Here is a 26,096-nt window from a genome sequence, read left to right as displayed (position 1 = left end):
AATTTTATAGTGTTGATATACCAAGTGCAACTGGCACCATTCTGGTAAAACGAATAAACTGATGAGCAACTAATTATCGACAATATTGTGCAACATCTTTAGTACTAATAAAAAGAAAGCCTTGAAATGGCAAACAGAGCACTTACTACATGACAAACAGAGTACATATATTAGTTAAACATAAGGCATTAATCACAGGAGTTAGACGAAATTACTTCTACAGTAGGAAAATCACAATATATTTTATTGGAAAATCAAACTCTGACAAGCACAGTACACCTCTCTCTGGATACCAGTGCAATATTACTGCAATGTATTTCAATCTTGTTTTTAAATACACACATACGACGTACGTTGAGCAGATCGATCGAGTTTGTGGGACATCTAATTAATTAAACATCAGGCAAAGGAACACGCAATGTTGGTACCAAATACAGTGGCTTTTTTTTGGCAGCAACTAATCCAAAGGTCTCTGTCACGTCGACATCCTCTGGTTTCAGACCATCAGGTAGTTTCCAATCAAAGTGCAGCAACAGACTTGCCAGAGCCTCCTCCACCAAAGTCATGCCGAATTTAAGTCCCGGACACATCCTCCTCCCGGCACCAAATGGTACAAACTCAAAATCCTTCCCTTTAAAGTCAATAGCATGCGTTATAAACCTCTCCGGTTTGAATTCATCTGGATTGTTCCAGTAGTCGGGGTTTCGTCCCAGAGCCCATGCATTGATTATCATGCGGGCCCCAGAGGGAATTGTGTAGCCAAGTACCTGGCAACTCTCCTTGCATAGTCGTGGCACTAAAAGAGGCCCGGGTGGGTGCAATCTCAGGGTTTCTTTGATGACTAATTGTAGATAACTGAGGATATTCTTGTCAAAATTAGTATTATCACTTGCAGCTTGCCTTATCTCTGTTTGTGCCTTGGCCATTACCTCAGGGTTCTTAATTAGTTCTGTCATGGCCCATGTAATAGTTGTCGCCGATGTGTCAGTTCCTCCAAGAAATACATCCTGAATAAACAGTACAACATTCAATTATACTACTTTATACAACTTTCTATAGTGCACCATTTCTTTTCTATTTAACAAAGGTAAAATAAAAATAAGTTAGGGGCTTGATTCATTTCTTATTTTCAAAAAAAAAAAAAGCATTTGAGATTGAATCCAGTCCGTAGTTATATATTAGCACGAATTTTAAAGAGACCTCGTGTATTACAGGTTTGGGCCGGATTGATACAGATTCAGATTAAACGGTCCGCTCATTCCTACGTCTATATATCCTTCAAATGCATTCACTCATTCCTACGTAGTTAGTAATGATATTAATGTGAATGCTTTTTCCTAGTTCATTAATATGTGTATTACTTCTAAATGTTATTAATGGTTTTTGTAGATAGTTTGGTGGACATTTTATAATGTCTTTGAGTCGGTCAAGTCGAACCGGAATCAGTGAGTTCCGAGCCAATCAGTGATGCTGAGTAGATGGTTTGCTCCCATTCTCCATTTATCGGCCAATTCCAACCGATCCGAGTTTGCTCGGATTCTCCATTTTGCATTTTTTTTAGGAAAGATAAATGGCGCTACAAAGAAATTGGATAGGGCGAATTATCTCTTGCCGGATTGGGAAGAAGAATCTTCAACTATTTGTTTGAATAAACTTTGTGCATAACTTTCTACTGTAGAAAATTTGAAATTTCAAGTGGTTTCTGATGAACCCTTGACTATTATTTAAAATGTGGACCTAATGAATTATTTTCTTCATGATTTTTCTGTTGAATTAATATGTTGTCAAGTGTGCGGTTGAACTCATTTCACATAATTATAATGCTTCATCTTTAATCAAATAAAAATTTGTAATATTTCATTTCCGTTTATTTTTTAACTGTGTGAGAATCCATCAGACTACATGTTCAGTTTTATATGTTTATATTATATTATATTAGTAGATTATTTCACTGTAATATATATTTTGTCTTAATATAATTTTTCGACAACTTTTTTTTTTTTTTTAACAATTTTTTTAGTATAAAGCAAGTTATTTTCAAAACAAGCTTGTTCTTGTTAGATTGAATGGTTGGTCTTTCACTAGATTGCTGCTGATTTAGATTTTTTTTAGTTTTAATTATAACCGGTGGTTTTGCCCACTATCTGAAGAAAAAGGTTATTGTTAATTCCTACTCTACAAATAAAGCATTTTTTTTTTGTTATATATTACACAAGTTTATATGAACTATATAAAAGTAGTTAATCAGGCACATACCAAGATAACAGCTTTTATGTTGTTGATCGTGATAGGCACTTCCAAGTCACCTTGTTCCTTTACATCGATAAGGACATCGACAAAATCATATTCAATCTGTTCCTCCTCTCCTCTTTTCTTCTGTTGTTGTCGATTCTTCAAATGCTCTTGTACAATCTCCTCCAGTACCAAATCCAGTTTACTACATGTATTAATAATTAAAGGATAAGAAGAACAAAATCAGGAATGCATGATAACAATTTTTTTAATCAAATGTTACCAGTGGAGTCTCGTAACTCTTCTTCTCATATTCATATCCATCCAACTGAATGATGGGAAGAGATCAGATAGGTGGAACCCAGACAAAAGCTCCAGTAACTCTTTAAATAATTCCAAAAAAGTTCCTCTCATTTTACAGTTTCCACCAAATGCTGCACAAATAACAAAATCGATCGAAAGCTCAGATGCCCTTGCACTCAAATTGACTGGTGATGTACCAGCAACTAATTTGAAGCTCTTCAACATGGAATTGATCTCTTCTTGCCGGATTGAGGAGAAAGATTTGACCCGTTTTGGATTAAAGAGCTCACTGGTACAAATTCGACGCAGCTGGCGCCAATAGGGACCATTTGACCAGAGAATATCCGTGCTACCATACATGACAACATTTGCTGAATACATCGTAGGACGGTTTGCAAGGTTTGCATCCTGCGTTTGCATCACCTGTGCAAGTGTGTATGCATCAATTAATGTTAAGAGATACAATTTTCCCCCCATATAAGTGATTTCAAGGACCACAAACTGTCGTTAATCATATACAAATTTAAACATATAATGAAATAAATTTCATGTAATTAGCAGCAATCGTGTTTGTTCATTTATATATTAACCTTCTTGGTGTCCATCATTATACCCTACCAATCTGCATGGGATTATACAAATAGAGATGCAAATGGAAGGCATATCCATAAATCATGGAACGATTTTCCCAAGTTGGTCGATTTTTCAAGATAAAGATAAGATGTAATACTAACAATATGGAAGATTTTTACATCATTTAACTTTTCTACTCTATGTCCTTACACTCAAATTTTAACTATTTTGGACAGTGTTCTAAATAGCTAGCTATAGTTGCACTATAGCTTTTTCGGACCATAAAAGCTACACTATTAGATAAACGTTCACTAATTTAGCTACGACCGCTATAGCTATAATAGCTTACCATTATTACCTCTATGCGCTATGCACTATTGCTGACCGCTATGCTACATGAGCTTTTTTTTATTTATTTTTTGCAATTTGCATTGGCTTCTGTACTTCTATTCCTATTTGTGATGCTACATGTTCTACTATGCTAGGTATGCATAACCGAACTCTGTGCTTCTGTTCCAATTTATAATTTAGTCGCTCATTTTATATCATAAAATATTCAAATGTTAATTCTTCCTTTTGCTTGAAAGTTGATTTTGTTTATTGCCATATTTAAAATAATCAAATAGGTACTTACTTTGTTTCACTTGTAAAATTAATTACTCTTCGTCTATTATAATCTGTAACACGAGGTATAAACTATTAAATAATATTACCTTGTAGATCTTTTATTTTTTTATTTGCATGATTGAAAAAGGTATAGGTTTAGATTTTGTTATCTCAATTCTCCAATTTTAATAATGTTGATAATTAGTAGAAATATATAATTATTTTTTAAAAGAAAAAAAAAATTCTATGTGCGATAGCTTCCCCTATTGCTACACTATTTTCGATAGCTTTTTTTAGCCACTCCGCAACGACACGATAATCACTACTTAAAACCTTGATTTTTTGTGATCTATTAGAATTCAACGACCAATCAGCTACAAAGTTACCTCTTTTGCAGCTTCACGAGAAGTGAGGACGACAAGGTCAGTCTCACCAGCACGAAGGAGCATAACGGGTCCATGCAACCGGGCAAGATTGCACAGGGCATGGTGCGGCAAACTGGCAGTTGCTAGGTGGTGCAAACCTCCAATAAAAGGCAGGTTCTGCGGACCTGGAGGGAGATTAGATTTAGAATGTGTAGCTTGCTTCGAGAGGAATCGAATAAAGAGCAAGAGTAGTAGGAGAAGAGAAGTTAGAAAGTAGAGAGGAAGATCCATTTTTGCTGGTCTCTTTGTATTGGGGATGGTTACAGAAGTAAAAGATTCTTTAAGAATGTTTTACCATTGTTTTTGTGTATTATTTTTATCATTGATATGTAGAGAGGAGATTACAAGGTACTTATAGAAAAAGAAATGAACTAAACTAGATCTAAACTGTACAGTAGTAACTATGCCCAAACTACTGTTTATATCTATGATTAAGTTTGAATTCATCGCTGGATGAAGGAATAGAATCAGTAATAATTCTGTTAGGTACGCCATTGATATCGATATTGCCAGATTTTGTCGTCTTCATTGTGTGTCCATTGTGTGTCTAATTTTTTTTGTTTTTGTTTTGATCATTACATTGTTTAATAACCATATCTCATTACATTCTTAATTATATTTCACATGTCTCAATAGAGTATGATTATTAATTTGACTTTTTTTTTTTGGTAATTGCAGTTTAACATGACCAAAATGGCATCTAAAATCAAAAAAGAAAAAAAGATAATAAAAGATAACTTAAAAGTTACAAAATATTAATAAATATTAATGACCAAATTTACAAAAGATAAATTAAGACTAAATGAAAAAAGGAGAAACAATATTTGGACAATGCTCTCGAGAAAATTGCAGCTTCGAAATTTAGATAGGATCTTTTAAAAGATAGTTGGATGAATATTTATGAATTTCCATCTTAAAGATAAAATCTTGATCCTTAATTAATTCATTTATAAAGAACTCGAGGATTATATTTCAGAGGATTGTATCGACTGGTTTTGAGATTTCTCTGTTTCCTTTTGTATTATTTTATACATATTGATTATTTGCTCTCTTGAGAATTAGTTCAGATGTTACTTTCATTAGGCCCACAATTTAGAGTGGTTATCAAATTTGTGATTTTTTTTTTTTTATCTTGTGTGCTTCAGAAAATGGTAGATAAAGGAAAGATAAAGGGAGTAAAGAGGTGATTGGACCTGACTAGTTTTTGTTTACTTGCTTCAAATACTAAACATTGAGGGAGATAGATGATAAACTTTATATATGAAATATTCAATTTTATAACCATAAAATTATAGTGGAGAGGAGGTTAAAAAAGATGATAAATTTGCATACAAAATATTCAATTTTATAACCATAAAATTATAGTCAGAGGAGATAAATTATTTCATAAAATTACGGTAAAGAGGAGATAAATTATTTACGCTACCACTCTCTTTTTTTTCCTCTTTCTCTTGTCTCATAAAATTTCAAAAGTAATTTATTTTAGAGTAAAAGTTGAAGATCAAGTCATCTAACTATTTAATATTTGAAAGAAAATTTTTTATCTGAATTTCAAACTTGCGATTTTCTAAAGCATTCTTTTTTTTTGGTAAAAAGGCGAAAGCCTTGTTTCATTAATGAAACATAGTTAACTTATAAAAAGACATGTGAGGAGAGAGTGCACTCCCTTCACATGTATTGTCCCTAGGACAAATCTCCAACAGGGAGTGCTTGCTCATGCGCAAAGCTACAGCTAATAACTAGATAAAACTGCTTGCAGATATGCAAGGGACCAAAATAACCAACAACCTAGATAATCTCTTGCCAGGCAAGTAACCAGCAGATAGGGGCGGAACCAGAATTTGAGCATAGGGGGTGCTAAATAATATCATTATTATTTTTGTATTAAAAAAATACATAACACAATATAACACATGATAAGAAAATCCTTCACTATTTAATTTCACAAAATATATAATAAATAACTACACCAACAAAGTGTCATGTTTATCAAAATTAAACTAAACACATAATATTCATATATATTTTTTTAAAATTTTGCCCTATGATTTTCTAAAAATTATCAAATGCAGTAATAATTTCATCTGAAGTAATATTATTAGCTAGTTCTTTCTCAATATAAACCAGTATGTAGTATGGATTTGTCATTTCTAATTTGGAAATAGTATGAACCGACGGTGCTATAATAAATTCTACTTGTTTATTCGTTTCTAATTTGCTATAATAGATTCTATTTGCTTATTTGTTTCCAATTCGTTTCTAATTTGATTATTACAGAGACGGAAGGCCCAGGCCCAAATAGATCCCCTAAATCAAGTTATATTTTTAAAAATTTACATTGAAGCCCTCTAATTTTGAATATGTTTTTATAGGGGGTGCTTTTACAGTAAAATGACCAATATAATATAATTTCTATATACATAGTACTAAAAAAATTTTCAAAGTTGGGGTGGCTTAGCACCCCGCAGGTAAAGCTAAGTTTCGCCCCTGCTAGCAGAGTGATGTGTTGTTTACAATACAAGCAATAAATCCTAATTTACGCTCAATTCGGTTGCAAGTGTACAACCTTGTCGAGTAGTACTTAGGGATCGTCTCCACAGGGACAAGTTGGAATATCAAAGTCTAACCTAACAATTTAATTTAGTAAAAGAAAGTAAAAAGGTTTTGGTTTGTTCAAGGGTTGGTTTGATTACGATTAAACTGAATTAAACTAAAGTCTTTAAAGCAAAATTTGATTTTTAACAAGTATGAGAAATTAGGGTTTCTTAGGGTTCCTATCCACTAATGTTATGACTAATTGGTTTATAAATTTTGTTCTTATATTTATGAAGGCACAGTTGGATGTTGTAGGTACAAAGTGATATCTCTATATTAATACCAACTTCAAATTAGAATAAACGTCACCTCTCGGTACTTGGCTACACTAATCTAAAGTCATTAAGTTCTTACTGTCCCAATTGATCTAGAAAACTATCTTTCACCTCTCGGTACTTGGCACAATTTTCTAAACTATTAGGTAAAGCCCGTGTAAGACAAGCATCACCTCTCGGTACTTAGCCTATCAAATACCCTATTCCTTATGGTCTGGACCTAATATTCAATTTCTCAATTGCAAATACCAAATCCTAAGATTTCATGTGATTTCGATTAAGTCTTCACAATCAATAAAAATAAAGAATAGATCATAACAAAGAACAAGAACATATGAAATAAATCCAACTAAATCATAACAAAAGTTTCAAGTACAGCCCTAATCAACCCTAGAGAAACCCTTAGCTAGTCATGGCTAACACACAAATGAAATCAAAAGAATAAAAGAGTTCCAAAGGAAAGAAAATAATAAAACCGGTTGATCAATGGTGTTCTTTCCTCCCTTCTTCTCTCTTCCTTGCTTTTCCTTGTTCAAAACCAGAAATTCTCTCTCTAAAAAACGTCATTAATCTATTCTACAGGTCTCCTTTTATATCCCCTAGCGAAACCTAGAAATAAATCCCTAAAAATAGCAAATTTGGGCTCTGAACCGCCTTATTGCGGGCCACAATAACATCTATTACGGGCCGCAATGAGTGGAGGCAGTTAAGAATTTGTCGCGCAGAAAACTGTAAAGTCATTTCGGGCTGCAATGGATTTGGTTGCAGGCCGCAATGGATTTGGTTGCGGGCCACAATGAAAGTGCAGGAACGAAGGGGCTCTGACTTGTTTGGTTGCGGGCCGCAATAGGTTCATTTCGGGCCTCAATAAATGTTGACAGTTGCTCCAATCTTCGTGCTGACTCACCCGTTTTGCTTCGTTAAGCTCCAAACACTTGATTACCTATAAAATAAACACAACTAGGGTAGTAACTTGAACTTTTGGACATTTCTAACCTAATTAAACCTAATTTAATCAAAACTTGGCTTAATTTACATAACAAACCCTAGGTTTCAATAGATACAATTTCGGCTTATCATAGAGCCAAAAGAAAATACTCACCTAGATAACCTCTTGCATACATGCAAGGAACCAAAATAAGCAACTAAATGCCACCAAAATATTCAGATAAAGAAAGCCAAACACAGAGGGCATCAATTTTATAAACAGATAGCGAACTAGATGAACTAAACTCCTTCTAAGCTGGAGGTGGGGGAGGGGGGGAGGGTCGTCCAGCGACTGCAGAACTATCTGATCATCTCCTGGCAACCAAATACGAAGGGGAATGGCGTCCAACACATCAGCTTGCAGCATCCAATCACAAGTGGCCGTCCTAGTCTGCTGCTTAAACTTCTTGCTTCATGTCCAATATTCAATCAGAGAAATAGTTAATAAGATAAGTTTTCTTCCAGTTTTGATTTGTGTATTTTGAAAACATAGTTCATTACGATGTTTCCATATCGTCCAACAAATCCCACCAAACACCACAAGAAATGCTTGTCTTTGATACTTATCTAAAGTTTGAGCAAATCGCATAACATCTTTTAAAGTTTGCCAATGTTTAAAAAAATGTTGGTTAGCACCCATCCAAAACCAAATCTGTTGAGCCATTTGACAAGTTAAAAACAAGTGATCAGTTGTTTCGGTTTCATGGCAGAATTGGCAAGTAGTGTTTCCGTGCCAGCCCTTGTTCTGTAGTTTATCTTTGGTAAGGATTCTTTTCCAACAAGTAAGCCACATGAAAATTTTTATTTTATGAGGGAGGGGAGTATGCCATCAGATCATAGGCAATTCTATTCCTATACCCCAAAATGTGAGGAACCTATACAATGATTTTACTGTGAAACGACCTGTTGTGTCCCATCTCCATGAAATTCTATCCTGTGAATGAGTAAATGATATAGTGCTAATCATATGAAGAATTTGGGCCCATTCAGATTTGTCAACCCCTGTAAGGGTTTGTCTAAAATGAATACAGCTGCCCTGTGTGTTGATGACATCTGAAAGAAGCACATTGGGGTTAGTGCAGATTTCATAAAGTTGGAAATAAGTGGCTGCTAAAGTACATTCACCATGGCAAATATCTTCCCAAAAACAAACAAGATAATTAGTACCAGGTGTATATTTGATACTACATAGCCCTATTTGTTCTAATTTGATAATTTCTGACCAAAAGGGAGAAGGTTCATTGGATAGATCAGCATTGTAATATAGATGCAAAATTAAAATTTTCCATTTACTCGTAAAGGTAGGATCTTTAAACTTCCACCACCATTTAACTAGTAAAGCCATGTTCATGTATTCCAAATCCAAAATCCCTAATCCACCATATTCTTTATCGAGACAAACTATTGGCCATTTAATAAGGGCATATTTCTTTGTCTGTTTATCACTACCTTGCCACAAAAAACGGCATCTAATTTTGTCAATGTCTTGAATAACCGAACAAGGAATTTTATACAAAGATAAAGCATACAAAGGTATAGTAGAAAGAATAAAATTAAGAAGGGTATGTCTTCCTCCTATCAAAATAAGCTGACCTTTCCAGTTTGATAGTCTTTTGGCAATTTTGTCAACTAAGAATAACCAATCTCTACAACTAAGTTTCCTATCATGGAAAGGCAGTCCCAAATATTTAATGGGAAAATGAGCTAATGGACATCTAAAAATGTGTGACAATTCATTTGCATTCTCAGAGTTGAGTTTGTACATTTCAATTTTATCAAGATTGATCTTAATACCAGAGGCAGCCTCAAATGCAAGCATGGCCCACCATGCAGCCTCCACTATTTCATGTTTGGCTTCTAAAAATAAAATAGTGTCGTCTGCATAGTAGCAGTTGGTAATAGCCTGATTATCAAAACAAGTTGGACCTAAGCCTTTAATGACTCGAGCTTGTCTACCTTTGGAAAATATCTTACTCAAGGATTCTGCTGCTAATATAAAAAGGTAAGGGGAAAGAGGATCTCCTTGCCTTACTCCGCGTTTACAATAAAAATACGGAGTTAGTTCACCATTAACACTTACACATGATTAAGAACTTTGGAGCCAATTGGTGATCCAATAGAGCCATCTCTTATTAAAACCTCTACTTTGTAAAATATCTATCAGGTATGTCCAATGAATCTTATCGTATGCTTTTTCGAAATCAACTTTTATAATAACCCCTTGTTGCTTAAATTGTTGACTATAATGAATAATTTCCTGACCTAATACGACATTGTTTAAGATATATCTATTTGGAAGAAATGCCGATTGGCTGTCATCTATGATTCTATTCATGATATGCGTAAGTCTATTTGTAAGAATTTTAGAAATAAGCTTGAAGCTACAATTAACAAGACTGATTGGCCTATACTTACTAATATGAGTAGCATCTTTGTCTTTAGGTATGAGGCAGATTATTGATTTATTAAGCAAATCTAATATGAGACTATTCTGATAGAATTGTTGACATAAAGTCCTTAAGTCATCCTTAACTAATTCCCAAAAACATTGGTAAAAGGAAAAAGAAAATCCATCAGGGCCGGGGGCCCCATGAGGTTCACTGTCAAACAAAGCTTGTTTAATTTCGTCTAGAGAGAAAGGGAGCTGCAAGAGATCATTTTCTGTATTGGTAATTTTATCGGCTGGCCAGAAATCATTTTCTAAGCTAGCAAATCTAACTCCTTCAATTCCTAAGAGATCCTTATAATATTCATTAACATGGTCTTTAATGGCAGGGAGAGATTGAGTAGGTTGGTTGTTGATAGTTAAACTATTGATTCTATTCTTTTTTTTCCTATGATTTACTAAAATATGGAAATACTTGGAGTTTTGGTCACCCTCATCAAGCCATTGTTGCTTTGCTCGATGTTTCCAATACTTCTCTTCATCTAGATATATATTATCTAATCTAGCTTTAAGCTGTATCCATTCTACATATTCCTGATCTGTTAATACTCATCTTCCTGTAATATTTCTAACTCACGCAACCTATTAAGAATAGTTGTTTTATCCCTCCTTTTTTTACCATAGTAATTCTTGGTCCACCCTCGGATCTTTCCTCTCAAACGATTCAATTTAGTTTGCCAACTACGAGCAATATTTGGAAGAGTCAGAGGGTGTTCCACCCACCATTTATGAATTAATCTAACAAATTCCTCCTCTTCTAACCAAAGGGGATCTATTCTAAATTGTGCATGTGTAACATTTGTATGCCCAATCCCTTGTAATAATAGGGGGCAATGATCTGAACCGTTCTTACTAAGATCTATAACTACACTATCAGGATATAAATGTTCCCAATCTAAAGTGGTAAAAAATATGTCTAGTAGTGCAAAATTCATACCATTTGACCATGTATATTTTCTATTAAAAAGTTTATGTTCTATGAAATGGTGTTTATTAATGAAAGAATTAAACAGTCGACTCATTTTAATATCAAAAGCTGGACCTGATTTTTCTGTATGGTGACGAATGACATTGAAGTCCCCACACAAAATCCAAGTTTTAGTATGCCCCTGTCTAACTTGTGCTAATTCAGTCCAAAATTCCTTTTTAAGATCCCTAGAGATAGGTCCACACACTATTGTAATCTGCCAGTCTAAATTATCAGTTTTATTGGTGATGTGTACATCTAAACAATATCTATGTTGACTATGTGAAATTACATTAATTTTGTTACTATCTCCCCCAAAGAGAATCCCTCCAGAGCTACCTACTGATGGTACATATAGCCATACTAGTAATCGTGCCCGTACACAGTAACAGGAGCAAATTATGTAGTAGAAAACATTAAGCTCCTTAATAAGGAGGAGAGATAATTTAAATCAAATTTGTAGAGAAAAATAGTTAAAATACTATATTTATCTACAAGATAACACATGTGAACTCTAGTGTAGTGGTAAGAATTTTGGCACCAACAGAACCCAACTGGGTTCGAATCCCGCCTTCAGCAGAAAAAAAGAAAAAGGGTGCGCGGTGCACAGACTCGATCCACAGGTGCCGTGCGTGGTTCAAAGGCGCAGTCCACGGGTGCGGCGTGCAGTCTACGAGCACTGGTATCATATGCGGCGCGACCAATGCATACTTAAGTGTTGAAGCTCATAATTTAGAAAATTCATCTATGTGCGATTTGGAAATTCAACGGCTAAGCATTATTTCGAAAAAAAAAACAGTAAATCAGGACCCTTGCAGGATCTAGACATTAAGCTCCTTAATAAGGAGGAGAGATATTTAGTGTATGAGATAAAGAATTAAGTATTCGTGTCAAAAATTCCTCTTTTTTAGTTTCCTGGATGGCCACTATATCTACTTTGTATTGTTGAAGTAAACCATGTAAAGCATGTCTTTTCCTGGGGGCATTCATCCCCCTAATATTCCAAGACAAAATATTCATTCAACAGGATTAACTACCCTAAGTATACTATCAGATGGAGATAATTTGTCTAAGCTAAGTATAGCGGTACTTGCTAAAATGTTATGAGGCTGATGTAAATCTTTTAAAACTTGCTCAAATTGAGCTCTACTCATTTGTTTAATGGTTGTTATGATAGCTGTTTTTTCTTGTGCATTCATCCCTAATTGTATTTTATACACCCCAAAGAGTTCACTAATCTGATCTATAGTTAATCTAGCATAAGGGTAAGAATTGAGCAAGGTATTACCTGACCGTGTCCCTTTGCCATTAGCCTTTCTTTTCTGAGCCTTTTTCATGATAGGAGTCTGAGTGGACATGGCTTGAATCCTTACACTTCTACGAGGCACAGATCTGGTATAGGTACTGTAATAGGTCTCTAGATCAACCTCAGGGGTAGCAACATAGTCGGTGGAAGTGTCGGATATGTATACGATAGATGGGTCAACTGAAGAGGGTGGAGGTGAAGAAGCTGGTTTTTTTTGTTCTAGATCTTGGTCTATGCTGTCTCGGCGGAGGGAGGGTGAGAATTAGATGGCTGACACTCTTCCTCCTATGAGGTATTGTTCAGGATTCTTGAGCAAGAGAGAATCAAACTGATTTGGGTTGCTTTTTATAGGCTTTTTTATTGGATTGGGGAGGAGGTGTGTTGGGTTGGAGATGTTTCTTTTTCTCTTTCTGCACTTGTAATCTTTTAGCTCTAACTGAGAGGAGCTCGTCATCGACAAAGGTATCAATTATGTCAGCAATCAATTCACTCTCACTTGGGCTATCTTGAGCTGGTTCATAGTGGAAAGGGCTGGGAGGCTTCACCACACTCTCCTCAGCAGAATCGGCAAGCTGATTTGGATCAGCGTGGTGAGGTGGTTCGGTACTGGTTTGATCAACTAGACCAGCACCTGAAGTAGAGCCCATACCTTTTTCCTTGTAGAGAATTGCATTCAACGCATTCTGAAACGAGTCTTCGTCTGAATCTGAGGTTTCATATCCATCAGCAGGGTGTGTATATTATGCTCCACATCGTGGCTTAGATGTGATTGGGTTTTTCCCTTTGCCAACAGGAGGAGACTTTCCCAAATTCGGTCTAACCATGGAGGAAGGTTCAGAAATTAAGATACCTCTCTGTCTTGGGGGTTGGGGGGGAAGGCCCATGTAATATGTGCCTGGATGTGTCTAGAGCACTAGTAGTAAGAGCTGATGTTGTCCCCCTAGCATTTTGGGAAACAAAGAGAGGGGGAACAATGGTAGTCTGTGGGTGAGAGGTTTCAAGCAGGTCTTCATCCATGTCATCGGCAGGAGGATGGGTGGTAGAATTAACAGGGTTGGCTGGGTGGTCAGTATGAGCAGTGGGGTGTGCTGGCCCTGGTTGAGTTGCCGGCCAAACCCCAAAGAGGGTCCCATTTGGATATCGTCGCCCATTTAGTCTACCTCAAACACCAAATCATGAGTAGCAACAAACTCATTGGAATTTCTACGGTTCATACTGTAGGTGGGAGGCAATGCAGTAATGTCACTGATACCTATCCTGAGTCTAGCAAACCGATAATCGTATCGAAAGTGAGTCCCAAGATCAATTTTTCTAAAGCATTCTTAAAGAACCTTCCAATCGAAAATTATCAAATAGAGATCTTGAGTTGCAATAAAGATACATTATTTTAAGATCATTAATGTAGTGAGACTTACACACTAATTTACACACAAAAGACAAGCTACTAATATATTCCATAATACAAAAACACTAAATTTTGTAAAGACTAATTAATATTAATAAATTTTGTAGTGAATACTCTTCTTTGATTTAAAATTGAAAATACAAAAACTGGGGCCGGGGTTTGTGACGTTAAACAATTGAACAACTGAACCCTCCTTTTAAGTGAATATGAAATTCATTCAGAATTGTGTATATAAATTAATTGTATATTGTGCACATTCAGCTAAAAGTGTCTTCTCGGAAATCAATACAAATATTTTTCTCAGCATTTGATTCAGCACCATGCGGAAATAAAAGAAATAAAAGGTGACAGTTCAGTTAAATTTAAATTCAATATTTCATAAAGAGTGTTTAGCTTTGAAATTTAATATTCAAGTTAAATCAACCTAGGGGACAGGTGTTGGAATCCGTATCCTCTCTATTACTACAGAGGATCACCCTCACTTTACGGTTTGAGATTAAATCTCAACCGCTTTGAGATTCGGGTCGCAATAGGGGCAGTATTTTTGGGCTTTGAGATTCGTGCCAACTCGAAAGGAACGGTTCAGATCTAGTAACTCTACGGAACAGTTCCTCTGTAGTAATAGAGAGGATACGGATTCCACGTGTTGGGGAGCGGCCATGAATGTTGCCACGAGGTTAAAACTTCAATCAACTATGACTTTTTTTATTGGATCTGCGTGGAACCTGTGTTTCACGTTGGATCCAATGTGCGCAGAATTTTTAATTTACACAAATTGAATCTGCGTGGATAGTTTCTGGAATTAAAAACAATTGATAGTAAAGTCAGAATTTTGAATTATTAAGATGGTAACTAAAACAATTCGGATGGATTGCTCTTTTTTCTCTGTTTTGCTCCTATTCGATTATATAAGACATCGCAAATATCAGAATTAAAGTTTATTGTTGTCGTAATAAATTTTTTTAGCAAATGTACTATAAAATTATGAGCCCACAAATTTACTATGCTTACATGTTCATTTTCAACATATGGGCCTTCTTTGGGCCTTTACCTCAACTGAGGTTCCAGCTCAACTGAAAATTGACAGTAAAAGCATATTATGTCCCGATTTTTTTATTAATAAAAAATAAATAATAAAATATGAAAATAGGAACAGGGTTCTATAAAATCTCAATTTGTAGTAAAACAGGATAGAGTACAAAAAATCCCGTCCAAACCCACGTAAAAAAAAGAATTGCATATTCACTTGGACAGTTGTTTGATCGGGGTCTTAGTGCCTTGAACCATTGAGCATGATCCATAACCAGCTTCTTCCCTTGAAAAAATTAGTGTTTAAAAACACCAAATGCACTCTAAATATAAATCAATCAGGACACCAAAACATATCAAAGCCATCCCAATGAGCATACGCAACTTGCATGTACCTTTTACCTTGCCAACTAGCTCTTCCTTTTTAAGATGGTCGGGACACCATAACATACCGGCGCCGCCCCAGTTAGCATATCAAACTTGCACGCTTTCCTGGCCTTGGCGATGCTCGATGCTATTCGCCTGGTGGCACACCTCATGCACCCCCTCCTGTTGCTACCATGACCACTCACTTGCGTCTTCTTTCCTCGTCCCCTTGACGGCTTCTCAATTACAGCACAGTATGAGCAACTCACAAGTTGTTCCTCTCCTATGTTTTGGAGCCATGGATTGACAACTGCCTTGCTGAATCTGTCAATGTCTCTATCCCCGATGTCCCACAAATTGGCAATCACGGCTGGGGACCCTGCGAAGAGGTACGACAGAGGGACACCTTCAGGCGCGTAACTCCCTCGACATTTGAGCTTGCCACTGCTACATCCCATCAGGAGAACTGCCGCCCGGATCTCCAGCTTTTCAATGTCATCTGTGGAGATGTAATTTGTCCCTGAGACAAGCATTCCAAAAGGCGCATTTTGTTCATTAGTTTTATTTCATGAAATTAGGTCTCCTATATGATTACAAAAATGAAGAGGATAAGGGTAATAGACTAATATGGACTAACCGTTTCCATGGCCAAAGTAAAAAAACATGTCATGATTCCTTAAAACCAAACCCAATTCTTCACTTGCTTGAGCAACTCCGGTTGTTCCCTGTTTACAATTCAAAGCACCAAATGGAAATAATATAACACAAATAGCAGACAAAGGGAAGCTATAACATTATAGTCAGAACTGCCGATAAAAGAATGTTTTAGCTACCTTGAAGTTTAGTTCTTCTAACCACGGCTTCAAGTCGTCCTCTGTGTTATTGAGATCCCCATCAGGGTTTAGTAAGTAATAGGTGTCAAAGGGATCCACCTTGGGAAAATAAGAACTCCTGGATAAATGTTCTTCGCTTTCTTTCTCTTTGTGCCTCTGGTAATTTCTATCCATGGTTATGAAGATACTTCCTATTGATGGCATTCGGTACACCTCCTGCCTCCTCAACCTAGGTAAACTCTCCCATGGTAACATCTTCAAAGTATAAATTACAATATTGTAAATATAATTAGAACAAAATACAATATAGTTTATCTGAAAAAAAAAAAAAACCTATTTAAATGAAAAGTGAGATTACATTACTGAGTCTAATTCTGACCTGCACATCTGTATCCAGCACAAAAATCACTGGCTCTCTATTAACCGGCATGGGCAAGCGGAATGCATCTTCCAAAATTTTATCAATGGACTTAGGTACTTCAGAACCTAAATCACGATATGCCGAGAAAGCACTAAATCTATCTTCCCCACATAACCCTCCATGGCCAAATGAGCCTCCATATGAGATTAACTGGGAGATGCATGCTTTTGCATCCACCGGTAACTCACTGCCACAAAGGATAGCTTTTATCAAGCTAGGATTCACCTCTGATTTGGTCAGTGACTTCAGATGATTTATCAAGGTAGGGACTAATAATTCTTTATTTTGGTTATTTATTGGATATCCCTTCAGCAAACAGCCCCATGGACCAAACCATGATTCATAGATATTTCTGACAAAGGCAAAAAAATACAACATGTAAGTTCTCATAAAAAAAAATTAGTCAATGAAATTCTTGAATAAAATAATTGAGAGAAAGATTGACAATACTACCCAAGAAATAAATCAAGTCGCCGGTTGATCTCTGTTCTCCATGTCCAATAATGTTGATTAACAGTCACATGGGGTGACAGGGAATTTGCTTTCATGAGCAACTTAAAAGATGGGGCGACATGGTCCAGTACAGTGTGGCCCCACGGGCTTGGCCATTCCTCAGTTTGTTGTATCTCACCCATGATCTGTTTGCAAGTTTCTATTATAACGTGTTGCTCTGTTGAAAAATCACCACAGTGAAGTAAGAAAAGACAACAGATTTCTAGAAACTATAAATCAAGAAATGGTGAAATATTTTAATTACCTTCTCTAATTTCATCAGCAGGTAGAAGCATGGTAATTGGTTCATTTGTTGAGTCGAGTTTTGAGAGCATAACCCAAGCGGAACAGGAGGGATAATCATCACAAATCATACTAATGCATATGATAGGCACATCAGGTAGGTTTTTAAAGAAGCATTCAACATGCTCTTCAAGCAGGCTGATATTTTCAAATGGAAACCTGAAAGGGAAACAAGATCAATATCCAAAACTAAAAACAGAATAAAATAAGAGGATATTGTTTCACTAAGCATTATATTATCTTATTCACTCGTCATATTGGTTTCAGATCCCATTCATTACAGGGACTACTGATTTATTGCATCACGATTAAAATATTAGTCCTAGTGAAAACTTCATCTTCTGGCATGCAGCACATGGATGTATCAATACATAATTCCTATCTATAAGGGCAAGCATATATATGCCTACTTAAGTAGACAGCTACAGACATTCACGCTAATTAGCTCCTTATCGGGTCGGGTGTACTTCATATCAGTTTATGCCCAAATTGAATGATAGAAGCTGCTGACTATTATCATAGGACTTGTGTGAAAGTAGCACGAGTTCCATTCAGATTTTTGAAGTTGACTTTTGAAGTACCTAAAAAACTTGGAGTTATTGCTGTAGGTCTCATCCGTGGCTCCAGCCATGACCTATAGCATGACAATAGATAGTTAATGGTATAGCACTGTTTGGAAATGAAGCAAAGAAACAATGAGAATCTAACATTTGGAGGAATCTTGTTCATTGCCCACTGGTAAAGGGAGTCCAAAGAAGTGCTGATAGAGGCTTGATGAAAGTAAGAAGCCCAATGGTTTAGCGAGAGTGATTTTTCACAATATAAAGGCAAAGAAATAGAGCGGTCCACAGTTGAAAGTATCAAGGTAGATGCAAGGAGCCTGCTCACCTGTAATGGCCAATCTCAATATATTTAGTGCCAAAAATATAATGAAATTTGACAGAGCAATAAATGAAAAATGGAAGCTAATAGGACCTTTTGCAGAAGCAAGGGGAACTCTCGAGAAAATATAAAGGCTCTCAACAACCAAGTCAGTACATCTCGCTTCTGGAAATTTGCAAGGGTATAACATGGATCCCTGTACATAACAAAAATGAACCAGTAACAAAACAAATCACTAATAAATATTACCAAAATAACCAAGAAATAATGGAAAAAAAGGTTCTTAGATGAATTAAACTAGTATTGATCAGAAAGACCGTACTTTAACATAAAGTGGCTCATGTTATACAAAAGCAGTGCACGGTTAATAGAGAAAGCCTTCCAGTGCTCATCTGTTATCAATTCCATTAGTTGATCCACATGAATTACTGAGGAGTTGGCTCCAGGAGATTTAGAAAACAAAAGAAAGACGCACTTCCTATATAGGCTGTGTGTGTAATGCACATTAGACTTTTCACCTTGAGCCCCAAGTGTTCTTGCTGTTTAAGAAACCAAATATGTTCATAATATGTTAAATAAAATAAAATAATGCATACAAAATTGCTAGAGATAACCAAAAAGAAAAAAAGTTTTCAACATCTGTAAAGGAAACAAAATTGCATATTCTTGAATGAATGGTACATATCAAGTTCACTCCTACCCTTCATATTATTCCTCTTTATTTCGAACTTCACATAAAGTAGAATAACATACCTACTGAATAATTACAGAAGTTCACATAGCAGTAGAAGAACATACCGATTTTCAGTTGCAACAAGAGAAGAAAACTACTGCGCCTAAACTCAACACCAAGATGTAACAAGTTTGTCAGAGATCCAGACTCAAGAGCTCTGTTCATTTGACAGGCCCAGCAGACTATCTTATAAGATGAAACATCTCCATTACATTTTGGGCTAGGTTTCTTTCCCATCTTTTTCAAATTATTGAATTCAGTTGCAGGTTCCTCTTTTTTTTTAGTAACAGTAGATGATTTGCAAGACCTAGCCCGAATTGTTTGCGTCAGCTTTTTGGTGTCTGAATTAGAGGCTTTCTTATTCAAAAGCATACAAAATTTGCATGTGGAATTCAGTTGCTCGTTTGTTTCAGCTTCTTCTTTTTTGGGAAATTTAATTTCATGGTGATCAAACTTATCAAAAGCTGATTGGTACGTGCATAAAGCGTCTTCTAGAGATTTCTTTTTGAAACGGCTACATAATAGATCTCCCAATTGAAGATTGACTGTGGTTTCCAGAAACATCTTGCAGTTTTGGCAAGATAGTGCTGGTTCACTCTCCTCAAGAAGCTTTTGAGCACTTCTTAGTTCACTCTCAGCCTTGTCCCATAGTTGCTGCTTACGATATAGTTGACCTGAAACAGAACTAAATTATTCTTCTTCTTTGCAATCAAAATTAGATCTAATATTACAAATAAATTTAGCACCCAAATTAGGTCAGCTATTACCAGTCAAGGAAAGGTGGCAGTTATCATATTTTCCTTACCTAAAGATGATGCAAAAGTTATTTCAAAAGAATGCAACGCTTGAAGAACAGACGTCTCTTTTCCTGCCTGAAACAGAGATTCAGCTTTAGCACCATTGCCAATTGATTCATATATACTCCCCACCTGGAAATAACAAAAATGGAGACAATTAAAGCCATCGAAATGAGAAAAAAAAATATTAATAAAGGAGCAATAGAAACACAATGGAGTACCTGAAAAGTGCTTTCAAGGTAGCATCTGAGAACAATCCAAGGGGAGAGAAAGGAATATACGATAGTGTCTGCCCTAGTAAAATCAGTCCACATTATAGTTGCTACTAAATCCCTTGTATGGAGGGGTACATCAGGCTTTTCAAGAGAACACTCGAACTTCCTATGTAGGAGCCTTGTGCGCAGATTTAAGGCCTCTTTTGCATAAGACAGAGCCTGAAATAAAGGTTAAACAAACTTTTTTCAAATACTTAATTATAAGAACAAATTTACATAACAGTTGGTACAATTGAGACATGTCAAAATTACCTCAAACAGTTTGCCTTCCAACAAAAGCCTCTGCGATAAATCATAGTACAAGTAACCAGCAATGAAAAACGACCGGCATGGTTGTTTAGGCTGCATATTCAATTATAGAAACATCAGATTAGCAAAAGATAGAGGGAATGTGAAATTAAAGAACAAATCTAATTAGCACTGAGCTTACATCAGAAATTAGAGAAGAGGCTATTTGTTTAATTTCCTTGATTCCAATTTTGCACTGTAATGATTTTTCGAAGGCTTTTTCATTCACTTCTGGGAAAACTAGGCAATTTAGCAACAAGCTCTGAGCAAACATGCTTAGGGAAGGGTTATGGGCCTCTAAACAACTGGCCCAAAACTTTGTAAGATGGGCACTGGCATCACAGTTCTGTAGTGCATCGGAAATAAACTCCACATCAATTTGGACACCGCAATGGGTGTGCCCAAGCCGTCTGTCACTAAATAACAAGGCAAATAATTTCACAACTGGAATATTTTCATTTTTAAATATTTTAGCCATCAATTTGCATATGCGAGAGTGAAGCTTGTAGCAACCCTGACAAAAATAGAAGAAGAAGAAAAAAAAAAAAAAAAAAAAAAAAAGGAAATGTTGTGAACTATGGTATTTGTTTGCTTAAACCTGAAAATTTTGAACTAAACCTATTGCATGAAAGAAAAAATATAATAATAAAATGTTTCACCTTAATTGATAATAGATCGATCAAAGAACAAAGCATTGGAACCATGTTTGTCGCCACCAGCTCGAAATCACCATCGCTGCAAGGGTAATAGTCCATATCTATGCTTAACCACAAATCAAGAGCAGAATCCATGTCTTCCAAAATCACCTGTTATAAAATAAAAATTGTCCATTATAATTGGAAAAAAGATCAAGTCCATAAAGTGTGTTCAAGCTTACAGCACCCACAAGAACAAACATAAAATACAGGCAGTTGATGTCCATATAAATGAATAATAGGAAGGCTCCAAAATGAGTAATCCTTATCTTACCTTAAAGTTGAGTTTGTATTCTTGGGCACACCATGCATGCAAACAATATGCAGTTGCCAGTTGATGATATACCAGAGCTTGACCTTCACAAGAATCTGATTTTGCATCTCTCTGTCAGATAAAAACAATTGCAGAGGGTCAGAATATTTTATAAAATAGACTGGAAACAAGCAAGAATGGGATCCTAGTGGCTTCATTCCTTCATTCTCTAATAACCTATCTGCGACGTGATTAAAATCTTTTTTTTCACATCAAATTAGCGTAAAAGTTTGTTCAACAGAAAATTTCTAATGATAAGGGAAAGAAACAAGAATAACTCACGAGTAATGAAATGGCTTTAGAGAGGCAAACCAGAGAGATTTTCAAGCCCTCAACTCCACTAGCTCGTAAAGCTCTTGCTTTTGCAACCGCAATCACAACCAGAATTCTTGATTTTTCCAGAAAATAATCTTTTCCAATGCATAGATCCTCTAAGAGAGCTTCAATGACCTTTACTTGCATGATTATGCATAAATCCGGGTACCGACTTTCCAATTGTTGATATGCCTGGAGCTCCTGCAGAAGTAGTAAGATAGTGATTCTTTATGAGAAAGTGATTTTAAGGCTTAGAGAAGTAATAAAGTATTGTATTTTAAAAGAAAAAACAGCATTAACCTTTTCTATAATCCTTCCCAGAGACATCCTTGGCCATTTTGGTTTGTCCTTTTTCTTCAAAAGCAAATGGTACAGAAAAGGAGCTTCACATCTCTTGTCATTGTATTCTTTGCATAACACCTACAAGTCTCAAGAGAGATTAGCAATTACAACTATCTAGAATAACAGAAATGGGTCTTTTACATGCATGTTAGATCTGTACCACGACCCATTCTTTAATCAAGGAAAAGGAGTCGCTTTGGATCCCGTGCAATTCGTCAACAAGGGACATCTCAAACAAGGTGCGAACAGTGATATCAGCAATACTGGTGATGTCGCCAGGATGGCGTTCATGGAAAAGAAGGATTGTTGACCCAATTCTTTTATACCCATCTGATATTGTTTCCTTGATATTCTTTGAAATATCTGTTGACTTCACCGAGTAATTATGGCAAATTTGCCTAACGTTTGCCAATACAGCTTCACAATACAGCTTCCATGCTGCTGCTGCCTAGAACAAGAGGTCAAAAAGATCTCATGGTACAAAATATGATATTAAATAAGGTGAAAAAACAGTGCCGTATTATTGTAGAAAGTAGAAACAGCACCTCTACTGCTTTAAAACTTGTCATTATGAGTTTTAACTTTTTGAGTATCAATCATACAACAAAAAATTAGGTTTTGGACCCTCAGCAAAACATATAGAGAAAATTTCAATACCTGTCTTACATGGCTTTGAATCTGGCACAATGCTGGCCCTGTATATAAAAGCTTGTAAACAAAATACTCAAGCTCTGTCGGTGAAACCCACTCACTTGACAGTACAATACTGATGGAGTCACAACATTTCTGGATTAGAAAGAGGAAAGAGCTTAGCAATAGATTACAACAGACAATTTCACATTTGACAGTTCATTGAGGCAGAGTTGTATTCATATTTGACAGTTCATCGAGACAGTTAGTTGACATTACAAATTCTGAACATGTATGATGACCTCTGATCTGACTTGCATCAGATATGGAATATGGGATAAAATAATCATAAATATAATCACCTGGTATGGTATGTCAGAGAAGAAGCAAATTCTGAACCCAGAAACTAATGATTCCATCAGTATTGTACGTTTTCTATCTATTTTTTCTTTATCTGCATCGTTCTTGGTAGTAGCGCTGGCAAATAGAAGGGACAGTATTAGTAGATAAGCTAAAAATAATCAGATATTGCTCTAAAGATGACTAGTATATCTAATATTACCTAGGTTAAGTACCTCTATTGATGAGTAGTACAACGATGCCCAATCATACAAGTATGTACACTACAATACCATCATTCGATTTGTACCGGTCATGACATACTCTTGATAATGGGTAGAAATTACAACCTCCTAGGTTCAATATGACTCAACTGCCGACTCATCATAGCCATTTTGTGGAACCTCAGGTGAAGGAAAAAGCCATATAAACTAAGGAAGCGGCACGCGTCCAATGGGCAAAATTGGTCCGATGCCCGCTCAGAAATGTCTGATTCGCTCCAGGATTTACGAACGCTTGATTAGCATGAATCTTGAAGCGATATGCACGAATATTGAAACGGCACACATGAATCCTGGAGCAAATCGCCCATCGGACAGGCCCCTTCCCCATAAGCTAAAACATGCCAAATTGACAGATCAAACAGGCAAATGACAAAAAATAGGCAAAATGAGAGGAAGAAAAAGGTATAAAACTGATAACTTGGCTCCTAAAACTACAGTTGAGGTACATTTAGGTAACTAAAAGTGTAAAACAGTACCCCTTGATCTTACCTAAAGGCATTAATGGTAGAACTGCAGAACTCTTGTAGCACTCTGGAAATGTTGCTCCAATTAGAAGAATTAGGGAAATAGTTTCCCTCAGAACAGAAGTGACTCCATCCAGCCTGCGCACAAGGTAGCAGCACCTGACACAAAAATTTGAGTGCATCCAAATATGCCAGGAACAAGCCTGAAGCATTTCCAACTTCCCCCTTCTTCTCAGAAAAACAAATTGATAGTTTTTCTACTGATGCTATTAGGTTTTTAAAAAAAAATTGGCTGAAAAGGATTGTTGCATAAGAAGACATATGAGTGTTGTCACCGGTTTGGCTGAATGGAATGGTAGATTTGAAGTATAAATCAGCATGGTAGAGAGATAGAATCTGACCAACAGGATAGCAAAGCTGAAAAAAAGCAAAAGTTTTTTTTTTCCGTTCAACAAAAATGCATTATTATGTACATTTACCAATGCTTTCAGTCTGAGAAAATATCAGATACCTTGACAAACTTCTGTCCATGATCATTAAGAGTGTCCGAAGCAAGTTTACAAAAGTTCGGTTGAGCATCATATATAATATCACATGTAGACGACACCAAGTCAAGAAACTCTGTCACACCCTTCGCATCTTGATCCTGACAAAATGAAGGCTGTAGCAAAACAAGCGAAGATTATGATCTCTTAAAACAAAGAGGCCTTTTAAACAATTACAATATAAAATCACGAGCTTTTCGCAAGGATCCAAGGCTGCTTAACCACCCTCATGATTTAAATAATTTGAATCATGTATATTGAAATTTCTTGTTTGTAAAGGTTTTATATAGTTCAGGCCCCCTCATAAAATGCTTAATGTATTCTTGTAGCCTAGTGGTTAGAATTCCACTTTGTGGTTGTGAAGACTTGGGTTCAAATCCCAGCGGACACATCTTCTACTTGTCATAAGCAAAAGATTTTTTTATTCACTGAATTTCAAGTAATTGAAAGAAGCAGAGTGTACCTTGTATTCACATAGAGATAGTTCTAGGGTTATTCTTAGCACGTCAAGGAAGATTGAAGGGCTATCATCCCAATTTAGGTCAACCCGATTACAGATCTTCCGAGCATTCTGAAACAATTATCAAATAATGCAGTTTGTCAAACAAAAATTTCCCCGAAACAGGGGCAAAATATGCCAGAGTTATAATTAACATCCTAACCAGTTGACAATGATGCACAGGTAACAGACCAGATTTGCCCAGGTTGTTGTCACTTGTCAGTACCACCAAAATGCTATAGCAGAACACTAAGATCCTAAAAGGTTGACATGAAATTTAAAATTGGTACAGGTTCTACATTGGCTTGTATCTCCTAGTATCATCAGGATGAACACAAATGTTTCAATGAAATAGCCATGGTAAAAGTTATCTTATAAACTTACAGTTATCAAGTCGTTAAAAGAGCAGCTTGCACACTCCCTTAACAAGGTTATGCAAAATCTACTGACAAGGTCACGGTCAAATGATCTACATTCGCTGGTGAGAATAGCTGCACATTTGTACAATGGTCTCAAAAAACTTAAATGTTTCCTTTTAGCAGCCTCATGATCCAATAACCTACATAAGATACCATTAAAACTATTTTTATCCAATAACCTACAGCAAAATGTCTTTTTACTACTTGCAAAATGATAAAGAGCAGTAATTTTGGGAGGATAGACTATTTTACCGCATCCAAGGCTGCACTTGCTCGACAAGTGCCATAATCCCCAAATAAGCCTCTGGTCTTTTTGATCTTCTGTTAATTGCCCAAACACAAAGAGAATGAATACTCGTTAGCAGAAAATCTGGTTTTGCTTCAGGTAACAGTTGACATAAGCAATCGAGTATGAGCAAGTAGATGTCCAGGAGTTCATTATCTCGGTCCTCCACTAGATCTCTTTTGCGGAGGAGATCAAGGAGGCGGTCAAGCGCTTTGTTCAGAAAAGGTTCAAAATTTATGGTGAGGGATTTGAGGGATGAAGAGGATTGCGAATCGTAAAACGGCTGGAGGTAAGAAAAGAAGCGAGAGTAGAGGCCATGGTGGTCGGCACCTTGCTGGAGGCTCCTTAGAAGAGAAGAAGCCGTGATCGCCATTTTTGCGCCAGGCCAAACCACCCTCCCAAAAAATGGGCTTGGAAGGCGGGAAC

General features: G+C 36.2%; 2 protein-coding genes and 1 pseudogene across 3 annotated transcripts; all 3 read right to left on the bottom strand.

Moving 5' to 3' along the window:
• Positions 1 to 223: 223 nt before the first annotated feature.
• On the bottom strand, positions 224 to 4,466 carry LOC144553002 (desmethyl-deoxy-podophyllotoxin synthase-like). Its single transcript, XM_078301068.1, has 4 exons — positions 4,101 to 4,466; positions 2,516 to 2,958; positions 2,257 to 2,437; positions 224 to 1,007 (listed from the first exon to the last, which is right to left on the bottom strand). The coding sequence occupies exons 1-4, from the start codon at positions 4,368 to 4,370 to the stop codon at positions 393 to 395; spliced, it is 1,509 nt and encodes a 502-aa protein (XP_078157194.1). The 5' UTR covers positions 4,371 to 4,466; the 3' UTR covers positions 224 to 392.
• Positions 4,467 to 8,825: 4,359 nt separating this feature from the next.
• Positions 8,826 to 12,767, bottom strand: LOC144552546 (uncharacterized). Its single transcript, XM_078300510.1, has 6 exons — positions 12,698 to 12,767; positions 10,215 to 10,726; positions 9,760 to 9,899; positions 9,590 to 9,657; positions 9,290 to 9,481; positions 8,826 to 9,049 (listed from the first exon to the last, which is right to left on the bottom strand). Exons 1-6 carry the CDS (start codon positions 12,765 to 12,767, stop codon positions 8,826 to 8,828), a joined length of 1,206 nt encoding a protein of 401 aa, XP_078156636.1.
• A 2,748-nt stretch (positions 12,768 to 15,515) lies between these two features.
• LOC144552545 (separase-like) lies at positions 15,516 to 26,096 on the bottom strand (annotated as a pseudogene). Its single transcript, XR_013511163.1, has 28 exons — positions 25,637 to 26,096; positions 25,350 to 25,524; positions 24,930 to 25,037; positions 24,433 to 24,567; positions 23,947 to 24,338; positions 23,684 to 23,788; positions 23,197 to 23,311; positions 22,862 to 22,990; positions 22,365 to 22,652; positions 22,163 to 22,282; positions 21,830 to 22,063; positions 21,509 to 21,619; positions 21,199 to 21,345; positions 20,682 to 21,053; positions 20,504 to 20,593; positions 20,198 to 20,410; positions 19,985 to 20,108; positions 19,245 to 19,853; positions 18,745 to 18,985; positions 18,540 to 18,642; positions 18,273 to 18,452; positions 18,146 to 18,198; positions 17,527 to 17,723; positions 17,223 to 17,439; positions 16,728 to 17,121; positions 16,349 to 16,603; positions 16,153 to 16,240; positions 15,516 to 16,035 (listed from the first exon to the last, which is right to left on the bottom strand). The product of XR_013511163.1 is annotated as a separase-like (transcript).

Source organism: Carex rostrata, chromosome 4, assembly GCF_964058835.1.
Source record: "Carex rostrata chromosome 4, lpCarRost1.2, whole genome shotgun sequence".
NCBI lineage: Eukaryota > Viridiplantae > Streptophyta > Magnoliopsida > Poales > Cyperaceae > Carex > Carex rostrata.
This window is presented reverse-complemented; position numbering and strand designations above follow the sequence as displayed.